General features: G+C 36.7%; 2 protein-coding genes across 5 annotated transcripts in view; one reads left to right on the forward strand and one right to left on the reverse strand.

Annotated features, from left to right (window-relative positions):
• Positions 1 to 2392: 2392 nt before the first annotated feature.
• Positions 2393 to 6101, forward strand: rfc2 (replication factor C (activator 1) 2). Its single transcript, XM_037774083.1, has 6 exons — positions 2393 to 2694; positions 4039 to 4144; positions 4292 to 4393; positions 4846 to 5104; positions 5180 to 5440; positions 5694 to 6101. Exons 1-6 carry the CDS (start codon positions 2472 to 2474, stop codon positions 5802 to 5804), a joined length of 1062 nt encoding a protein of 353 aa, XP_037630011.1. The 5' UTR covers positions 2393 to 2471; the 3' UTR covers positions 5805 to 6101.
• A 1114-nt stretch (positions 6102 to 7215) lies between these two features.
• The window catches only part of LOC119489710 (protein NDRG3-like), an 18810-nt gene continuing 15047 nt past the window's right edge, over positions 7216 to 10978 (reverse strand). For 3 of the 4 annotated variants that reach the window (XM_037772473.1, XM_037772474.1, XM_037772476.1), the window contains 2 exons: positions 10838 to 10876; positions 7216 to 10019 (listed from right to left, as the gene is read on the reverse strand). In XM_037772473.1, coding sequence (XP_037628401.1) covers positions 9850 to 10019; positions 10838 to 10876 — 209 coding nt within the window. In that variant the 3' untranslated portion in view covers positions 7216 to 9849. The remainder of the gene's footprint in view (positions 10020 to 10837; positions 10877 to 10978) is intronic. The other variant, XM_037772475.1, reaches the window with a different exon arrangement.

Genomic DNA, 10978 nt, shown 5'->3' on the forward strand with positions numbered 1-10978 from the left:
ATATATATATATATATATATATATATATATTTCAAAGTATAAAAATTCTATTTAAAAAAAATACAAATTGTACGATATAAAAAATGTAAGAAAAAGGAAAAGATGAATAAAAACAAAAAAAACACAATCGGGGTCTGTTAAACAATTGGAATCAATTTGAAATGTCTACATAATCTAATAGTTTTTTGCTATCTGAGTTTTCAAAAAAATCACAATAAAATAAAATACAAATAAATGAAAATTTAACAAAAGACAAGGAGGTGCACAAATTCTTTGTCTAGATTTTTCATTACAAAAATTTCAGTAAAATATTTCATACTATAAAAGTAATATAAATACAATACATTATTCATCAAATAAGACGTTTTTAGAGAACATAGTTTTAATGTATTGCTTGGTTAAATGATTATTCATTCATACAAATACACTAAAGGAGGTACACAAATTCATTGTCTTGATAGCCTTCTTGTTTTTAGAGAGCTCAGATTATTCATTACAAAAAATTCAGTAAATATATTTCACAGTATAAAAATTATATAAAAATAAAAATAATAATTTTAAATAAATAAATACAAATTGTACAATATATAAAATGTAAGGAAAGGTAAAGATTAATTAAAAAAGAAAATTTAACAAAAAACAATATGCCAGGGGACAATATACAAAGCCAGATGACATTATTTATTCATACAAATACATTGAAGGAGGTGCACAAATTCATTGTCTTGATAGCCTTCTTGTTTTTAGAGAGCTCAGATTTTTCATCACAAAAAATTATGTAAATATATTTCACAGTAAACAAATAATATAATAATTTAAAAAATCATTTTAAATAAATAAATATAAATTTGTACAATATATAAAATGTAAGGAAAGGTAATGATGAATTAAAAAAAAAAATTGAGGTCTGTTAAACAATTGGAATAAATTTGAAATGTCTAAATAATCTAATAGTTTCTGGCTATTTGAGTTTTCAAACAATCACAATAAAATAAAATAAAAATAAATGAAAATTTTACAAAAAACAATAATTATGTCAGAGGACAATTCAATCACTCATAAATGTACTGGAACTGTTGTAAATATTAAATAGGGGCCAGGAGACGGAAAGGCAGAAACCAACCTCCGCACTGAACAACCGATAAACGGGGACGCTACACCGAGCTGTGTTTGCGGAAGTAGGAAGTGGTTCACACTTGGATGGTGACGACTTCCGGCCTCCGCGCACTTTTCCATTTGTATTTTAATTTCTTTTATATATATATTTTTTTTTTTATTTAAAATTTATTAAATACGGTATTACATAAATATGTTCAGATTTTTCTTTACAAAAATTCAGTAAATATATTTCACAGTATAAACATTATACAATTTATTTATTTATTTTTTGTTTTGTTTTTTTGTTTGTTTTCCTTTAACTACTTATGTTCTTTGTATTTGCTTGTCTCCATTTTTGTTTGCCCTTAGTTCCTAGTATTGTCTGTTTTTGTTGATATATAGAAAAAATTAGGCATGATACACACCCCACAGAAGTCTGTATCACTGACATGCACATGCTTCCTAATAAAAATATTTGAAACAAAATTATACAATTTTTTATACAACCTGTTAAACAATTGGAATAAATTTGAAATGTCTAAATAATCTAATAGTTGTTGGCTATTGGAGTTTTCAAACAATCACAATAAAATAAAAATAAATGAGAATTAAAAAAATAATAATAATTATGCCAGGTGAGAATATACAAAGCCAGAGGACATTATTCATTGATACAAATACATTAAAGGATGTGCACACATTCATTGTCTTGATAGCCTTCTTGTTTTTAGAGAGCTCAGATTTTTCATTATAAAAAATTCAGTAATATATTTCACAGTATAAAATTAATATAAATAAAATAAATTATTCATTCATTCATTCATTCTCACTGTGCAATATCATTTCCCACTTGTGCAATTTTGTTAATAGTCTATTTATTGTCAATACTGTATATACTGCTCCTATTTTTATACTTCCTTCTATTTAAATGGTTCATATTTTGTTACTATTTGTTTAGCTCTTTTTTTACTGTGTTAGCTGATGCATCTTGTTTTTTGCAATATCTTATCTTATAATAATAAAACGTTTTTAGAGAACATAGTTTTCATGTATTGCTTGATTAAATTATTTATTTTTAGATTTGTGGATATTACATTTTGTTAAAATAATTCTTAAGTAAATAATAAAATATTCTTTGATTTTATTGGCATTACATTTATTGAAATACTAATACATTTAGAATATTTTGTGTCTTTTTATTTCTGTTGTGGTTGTAAATATCGCGAGATTTCAGCGAGTTCTTCTCGGCCAATCAGCTCCGTCACCAATAAACGCTCGGCCAATGAGGCGTCAGTTTACTGTTACGTGGTTGTCAGGGAGGGAAAAGTTCCGCGCGGGTTGTCAGGTCAGACCAGCAACAACAGAGAGAAGTCATGATGGACGTGGAGACGGAGCAGAAACCCACAGAGAGCGGGCAGCAGGCGGACTCAGGAGCCGGAGAGGCTTCGGCTAAGAGCTCCGGCGGCTCCTACGAGCTGCCCTGGGTGGAGAAGTACCGTCCGCTGAGGCTGAAGGAGATCGTGGGGAACGGGGAGACGGTGAGCCGGCTGGAGGTTTTCTCCAGAGAGGGAAACGTCCCCAACATCATCATCGCAGGTCAGTCAGGACTGAACATTAATGTACTCTATAGGTATTATACATTATGTTATCTAGTTATTTCTTCTCCAGACAGGCTGCAGATTAAAGTTAGTCACTGCATGATGCAAGGTTTACTCAAGTAAAAGTACAGAAGTATTAGCCTTTAAAGTACAAAAAGTAAAAGTACTCATTATGCAGAATAATATATATATATACAGTATATACACACTAATTATTGATGCACTATGCAGCTGGTAAAGGAAGAGCTTATTTTAACTACTTTATACACTGCTTGGTAGCTTAACCTAGAATAATGCATCATCATTTATTAGTTGATTATTTTGTGTTTTGTTGTCAGTAATACTTTATTGATTTTTATAGAAACATTGTCACATTTTGGTCAACAAATCAAAAGACTTCTATTAAAAACCAAACAAAGGAGGACGGTCTGCAGGACAGATAATAATGCATACAGTGCACCTTCATAGACTAAGCTACTGGAGTTACCCCAAACTATATACAGTCTCTTCTGCACTATATTCACTTTTTTAATATTTAGTTTTAACAGTTTTCTTGTATTTTTATATCTGGTATATTTTTTTTGTAGTTTGTACTTTGCACTACTAACTTTTTTACTGCCTTTTTACTAACATGTTTTGCACTATGGAACTGTGATGCTGGAAACTTGAATTTCCCTCTGGATCAATAAAGTTATTATCTATCTATCTATCTATCTTTGTAGTTATTTCTTCTCCAGTCAGGCTGCAGATTAAAGTGAGTTAGATGCTCTGGGACTGAGGTGGAAGAAATACTCAGATCTTTGACTTAAGTAAAAGTAATAATACCACAGTGTAGAAATACTGTTATAAGTAAAAGCCTTCAAAATCATACTCAAGTAAAAGTACTGAAGTATTAGCCTTTAAAGTACAAAAAGTAAAAGTGCTCATTATGCAGAATGATATATTATTACTGGATTATAATTATTGATGCATTATGCAGCTGGTAACTACTTTATATACTTCTTGGTAGCTTAACCTATAATAATGCATCATCATTTATTAGTTGATTATTTTTTATATTATTATATATATATTTTTTGTATTCTACATGTTCGAAATAAAAACATTTTTTTTTAAATTTTTGAAAAATGAAAAAAAAATGTTTTTTTTGTCATTAATATTTCATTGTTTTTTTTTATATAAACATTGTCACATTTTGGTCAACAAATCAAATGACTTCTATTAAAAATCAAATGTATATTCCTACATTAATATGCACCATAATGTCATTTACAAGTTAACAATGTATTCCAAGTAGCTTTAAAGAGAGAGAACTAATCCTATCTTGACTGTTGTGATCCAGGTCCTCCAGGCACAGGAAAGACCACCAGTATCCTATGTTTGGCCCGACAATTGCTGGGAGCCTCCATGAAGGACGCCGTGCTGGAGCTCAACGCTTCAAACGAAAGGTGAGACTCCTACTGGAAATAAAAATGGTGACATTTGATGCCAGTAAGTGGAGGCTCAGATTATTTCCAAGGTCAAGAATGAAACCAACACATACTGGCTTTAATTAATGTTAGGTGTTAGGTGACTGTTGCTGTTTGTGTCTGAAGGGGAATTGAAGTGGTGAGGAACAAGATCAAGATGTTTGCTCAGCAGAAAGTCACGCTGCCCAAAGGACGACACAAGATCATCATTCTGGACGAAGCCGACAGGTGAGATGAGGGCTGTCGCAGTGAAGGAATTTCCCCTGCAGTGATAATGATTTGCTCCTTTTTTTTTTGCAAATTACTTCATTTATCCTGATTTTAGTGCTGTATAAATAGGCAATGTTTTGGTATATTTTTGTTTTTTCAATGACAAAGATGAAAATGAATTAAACCAGCAGGAGGCAGAATGTTTTTGGCATCATATCGTAATTCAAGTGTTCTGAGAGAAAACTAGACTTCTGCACCTCCTCATGGCTCTGTTTTCAGGCTTTAGAAAATCTAACCTCTGACAGAAGACTTTGGCTAATCACAGGTCATTTCAGAGAGAGAGCGTTCCTATTGGCTGTGCTCCTGATATGACATGAGTCTAAGGCTGAAATGACCTGGGACACTAAAGATGATACATCGTAACGATCTGCTCTGATGGCGGTTTGATGTCTCCTTTATCCTCCTCCCAGCATGACAGACGGAGCTCAACAGGCGTTGAGGAGGATCATGGAGATCTACTCAAAAACAACGCGCTTCGCTCTCGCCTGCAACGCCTCCGATAAGATCATCGAGCCGATCCAGTCTCGCTGCGCGGTGCTCCGTTACTCCAAACTGACCGACGAACAGATCCTGTCCCGGCTGCAGGAGGTGGTGGAGAAGGAGCAGCTGTCGGTGTCTGACGACGGGCTGGAGGCCATCATCTTCACCGCCCAGGGAGACATGAGACAGGTGAGGCTTTAGAGTCCGGTGCTCGGCTCAAAGGCGCGTGGTCGTTTTGCTGACTTCCTGTCCCTTCGTTTCCAGGCGTTGAACAACCTGCAATCCACCAACGCCGGCTTCGGCTGCATCAACAGTGAGAACGTCTTCAAAGTGTGCGACGAGCCTCACCCGCTGCTGGTGAAAGGCATGCTGGGACACTGTGTGGACGGGGACATCGACAAGGCCTACAAGGTGATGGAGCAGCTATGGGCGCTGGGCTACTCTCCGGAGGACATCATCGGGAACATGTTCAGGGTCTGCAAGGCGTACCAGATGGCAGAGTACCTCAAACTGGAGTTCATCAAGGTGAGGCAGAGCTCCGCCCCGCAGCTCTTGTGCTAAGCTAGGCTAACAATATCTTAACTCCAGCTCCGAACATGATCTGTTCCATTAACCTGCTGGAGATAATCTTCCAGGCAAACAAGTCTCAGTTTTTCTACTTTCCCAGCACATTAGTAACACCTGACCGTGATCAAAAACAAACAGAATGTGTCACTTTACTCACAAACTGAACTTCTTAACTGATTTCGTGGTAATCTTTGTCTGGTTCTGTCTGCAGGAGATCGGTTACACTCACATGAGGGTGTCTGAAGGTGTGAACTCGCTGCTGCAGATGGCAGGTCTGCTGGGTCGACTCTGCAGCAAGACGGCGCCCCCTGCTGCCAGCTGAACTCAACAAAACGGCTCGACCACCACCACCGTCTTTCTAAACCTGCTGCTGCCTCCTCACAGCGCCGGTCTCTTCTGTGTTTCATGCTGAAGGAGCTGCACATTATAGTTAAGTTAACTCTGGACAGCATCTCACACCTGATGATGTTTTTGATCAGGTGATCGGCTCATCAGTGTTCATCTGGGTTCATCTGTTGCACTTGTTTCAACCTGACGTCACCGCAGACATTTTGTGTTCGCCTGTGGAAGCAAAATAATGTAAAAAAAACTAGAGACAATAAATCATCTTTTCATTAATTAGTGTTGACATGTTTCATGTTGGTTTTTACCCATAAGTATAAAAGGACTGCTTAATTTCACCCACTACTGACTGTCAACGTATGGAGGACGGAACCTGCCAAAATCAAAAATAAATAAATGACTCGATAAATGAGTCTTTAAATGTAGCAAACATATTAAAAATAAATGTAGCCATTAATAGATTGATAAAATGTGACATAAATTGATATTTCTTTTTTAATTGCCTTTTTTATTTACTTTTCTGTTTAATTTCTCCTTATATTTATTTATGTATATATTTTTATAAATTTTTAAATTAATAAAAAAAAAAAAATCCGTGTTTACGGTGGCATCAGCCTCGAGGTTCCTACTCTGAAAGAGCTAAACCTCAGGGAGGAGTTTAATGGTTTAATGGCAAAACAGTTCAGCTTCAGATGGTTGATCCGCACACCTGTACCAGTACAAGGCAGCGGTGGGGGTGAGCAGCAGCAGACCGACGACCTGCTGTACGAAGCCCGAAATGAAGACTGGAGTGCAGCTAGCTGACTAGCATGTAGTCGATCTTTTATCTGCACTCCGACCCCATGATGACAAACGTTGAGTGACAGCCCCACCAATTACATAATGAGGCAGAAATGCATAAAGAAATGTGTAAAGAAAAGAATACAGAAATAAATAAGTATGGAGAAATAAGGTAAAAATATGCATAAATAAATACTTTTTAAAATAAAATATAAATGCATACAAAAAAAATCAAAAAAATTAATAAAAGGGAAAATTAAACAGGAGTAAATAACAGAATTAAAACAAAGATAAATAAAGAAGCAAATTAAAACAAATATCAATTTGTCACAAATTATCAATTAATTATTGGCTACATTTCTTTAAATATTTATTTTGCTAAATTTAATGACATATTTATTAATTTATTGAGTCATTTATTTATTTATTCCTTTATTTTTTATTTTGGCAGGTTCCGTCCTCCACATTGGCTTGCCTCACATTGACACTCTTTCATTCTTATCATTTCTGAGATAATCGAGTATTTGTACTTGATAGTATTGCTACTTTTACTAAAGTAAATGATCTGAATACTTCCTCCACCTCTGCAGAATATTCAGGTCAAACTACCGTTTTGGATTAACGAGCTTTATTTCATTACAAACCTTGTTTACATTAAAAGTCATGGAACAACAAACTCAGTAACAGCTACCAATGCTTCAGTACAAATCTCAAAAGTAATAGTTGTAATAAATATTAAGAACAGTAACAGACGGCAGAGTTACAGTTAGTGTATATATGTATATATAGAATAAATATTTGACTTTGTGTGAACCAGAGTTAGTTTGTGGGTCGACCGTTCAGAAAACCCCTCGTTAAGTTTACAGCATGAACACGTTTTAAGTTTTTTTTTCCCAGGGGGTTGTCAGGAAACCTTTGATTGCTTCAGAAATCCCAAAAGTAGGTAAAAAGTAAAAATAAATTACGAAGAGACGGGTAATATTCCAAGAAAAACTCAGAATTTTCAAGACTAAAATTAGAAATTTATGAGAAAAAAACTTTAGATTATGATCTATTCTCAAAGTCTAATGTCAAAGAGATTATGAAATCCAAGTTGCGAGGAAAGATTTAAGATTTAAGTGGTAAATTTACGAGAAAAAAAATCTCAAATTTACGAGAAAAAACTTGAATATTATCTGAATTGGGCCTATTCCGAAGAAAACCACCTACTGATTTGAGTTATTTTTCTTGTAAATTTGTGAGTTTACCACTTTGCTCACGGAATTTTTTTCTCTGAATATTACCCCCCTCCCCCGGCTCCGTAATATATATATATATATATATATATAAGTCTGCTAACAAATACCATGATTTATTTCCTGCTCTGTTATTCAGTCCTCCAGCAGGGGGCATGACAACTTTAGTATCACTGCCTGAAACTATGGTAACCACCTCAGCAGGACGAGCAACATGTCCGCCAGATGTCAGCTCTGACTGACCGTCTGTCATCGTCTTCTCCAACACACAGTGACAGTTAAAGTGCAATTCATCAAATCAATGTCACTGAAGCCAAACAAGTGCTTACAGTCAGACTCATCAGTCTGTATAATAACAATCGACAACCCTGCTGGAATCTTTCAGTCCAGAGATAAAAAAAACTGCAAAAACAACAAAATGTGGAAGAAGTTCAAGTTTTAAACTTGTGTATTATTTTGATGTGGAGGTGTTTTCTTCCCGTCTCTGAGTAGAGAGGCAGGTTCACAGCTGAACAACATCTCAGTTACTCACTAGACTGATACCACTGTACAGTTTTCATGCCAAAACTCCACAACGAGCATGCTGTTGACGGGCCTAATGAACAGAGAGTGGGGTGGCTTCAGTCACAGCTCGACTGAAACTAAATCATGTACAGTAACAGAGAAGGAACACACAAGGTGACGGGTCGCTTTCAGGATCCCCATCGGAGGAAGAGGTTAGAGGATAAAGCAACAGTTCTCCTTAAAGTGCGTACCCTCTGAAGCCTGGAATACCAGACAAAAATCTGCACGTTCACAGAAATAATCTACGAGCAGCAGTCGCCCTTTCCTCAAGTTGTATCTGAAGGAAAAGGTTGCTGGTGAAGAGATATTTGAGCTGTTTGAAAGAACGATAGCAGAGTAGAAAGTTTCTCATTCAAAACAGAATGATCGCTTCACTGTTTTGAAGTTTGGTTACACTAATTGTCAGATTGTTTTACATTTGTGTAGTTTGATATTTGAGTTTTTATAGATATTTTTTGCTGTTGTTACATCAGGTCTTCCATCAAATTCCTGTTTACTCATTATTTTAACTTTTGTCAGACATTCCAGGGTAGGAGTGTACGGAAGCCCTGAGAGACAAGTGAGAAAAAAATATATATATAATTTGATCATGATTTTCTAAGACTGATCTAAATAGTTTTTTCTCCTTTATGACTTAAGAACAGGTGAAAATAACGTTTTTTGTCGTCAGGTGGCAAAACAACAAACAGAAAAATTATCCTGGCAAAACCTTTTTTCACCTGTCACCTTAAGTCATAAACACAGGAGAGAAAACTATTTAGATCAGACTAAGAAAATTGATCAATCTAATTTTTTTTCTCACTTTCCTCTCTTGGTTTCCGTAGCAGCGGCATAACCAATATTAAAACTATTTTTGGGCCAAGTACACCCACATTATTTGATGAAATATTCCCTTAAAGTTGCTGCAATTTCATGGGTATGAAAAGAGTTAATTGTTTCAGAGACGAGCTTCATAGCAACACCACCACCATCAACAACATAACGTCATAATAAAACAATGATTATAATATTAATAAAAAGAAGGGGATCAGGACCAAACTAAAGAGAAACAATGATCCAGTCTGAAGAAATACAACACAACTGTATGTAAATATGAACCAGCTGAACTCTGTGTACAGTTACATCTACAGCGTCACCACGACAGACCGCATGGCTCCAGGGAGGAGGGAATGAAAGTACGAACGGACATCAGCATCCTAAAAAACAAGGGGTAATAGAGCCAACATGGCCGACACCAGACCGTTTATGACAGCGGTCAAATCTAAAGATATTTAAGGGTGTTTCTCTACTTTATATGATGTTAGATGTGACCTTTTTCTTTGGGAAGAACAACTACAATGTAGAACTGTTCGTTCTACACAGAGGAAAGTTCCAGGTGCAAACAGCATCTGAGGAAGAAAAAGAAGAAGAAGAAGAGTAAAGAGAGAGAAAACAGCAGGAACAGTCCTACGCAGTCATTTCGATGGTGCGTTCTGCCGTGAGTCCGGAGGTGGTGGAGCTAGCGCCCTCTGGCAGTGTGTTGGTGGTACTGCGGCTCCGTACGCCGTCCGTGGAGCCGACGCTGGAGGCCGAGTGAGTCCTGGAGCGAACCAGCCGGGTCATACCAGCTGTGGGCACTGGGGGGGGCGACAGAGACATGTGTTAGTAACAGAATCCATCAACGTGGAGCTGGTTCATATGTGGGGGTGTAGGGGGGCTGGTTGTATGACAGCAGATCATTCACTGTCCAACCAGCAAGTGCTGATTTGAATCGTCCACACTGTGACTAAGCAGCTGGATTCAAATCTGATGAGGCTCCGTTCACACTGAAGCTCCAAATATTCCACATTTTCTGTTCAGTGTGATTCTAAAGGGATAGTTCGGGTGTTTCTCAGTGGGGTTGTATGAGGTACTTATCCTGACGGGGAACCGAAGCCGTCATCTATGCTCTCTTCAAATCCACAAGAAAAAATGGTGTAGTGTGAAGTAGACATTAGGGGCATGTTAGATTGCCATAGTGGTAAAAAGGTGTTTTTGTTCTGATATCTTCTGTTATTGTTCCTCTTCTCATAGCGTTCAGTTCATGTTATTATGGGATGTGAGTTTGATCCTACAGAAGACATGAGCAGTTCAACACCGTCAGATATAAATGTGTCTGCAGTGTGAACGGAGCTATTATTGTGTTGGCATGCAGCAACAGCCTGCTGGTAACTTTCACTGCAGAGGAAATAAAAAATCAATCAATGTGATCAGCTGATCAACTGCATGCAGACACACACACACACACACACACACACACACACACACACACACACACACACTCACACACACACTCACACACTAAGACAGACAAGGCGAAGGAGTAACAAGAGAGCAAAGAAACAACGATGGAAATGGAGACAGGCGAGGAGGTGTGTGTGTTGGGGAGTTAAGATTCTGGTTGAAATCCTGATACCTGATTGGCTGCTCAGGTGGTTTAATACAACATGAGGGACTGGAGGAAACAAAGACAAAGATAGAAGAACAAGAGCAGGAAGGAAGGAGGACAGGTTGAGAGATAACTGTAGTTGTAATACGAGGCAACACACACACACAC

Source organism: Sebastes umbrosus, chromosome 6 (genome assembly GCF_015220745.1).
Source record: "Sebastes umbrosus isolate fSebUmb1 chromosome 6, fSebUmb1.pri, whole genome shotgun sequence".
NCBI classification, from domain to species: domain Eukaryota; kingdom Metazoa; phylum Chordata; class Actinopteri; order Perciformes; family Sebastidae; genus Sebastes; species Sebastes umbrosus.

What these genes read in the sequence shown, in the direction of transcription:
- rfc2 (XM_037774083.1), top strand. Translation starts at nt 2,472, where the DNA reads ATGATGGACGTGGAGACGGAGCAGAAACCCACAGAGAGCGGGCAGCAG. An exon ending in CCCCAACATCATCATCGCAG is followed by an intron (nt 2,695 to 4,038) that starts GTCAGTCAGGAC and finishes GTTGTGATCCAG; the next exon opens with GTCCTCCAGGCACAGGAAAG. An exon ending in CCCAGGGAGACATGAGACAG is followed by an intron (nt 5,105 to 5,179) that starts GTGAGGCTTTAG and finishes CTTCGTTTCCAG; the next exon opens with GCGTTGAACAACCTGCAATC.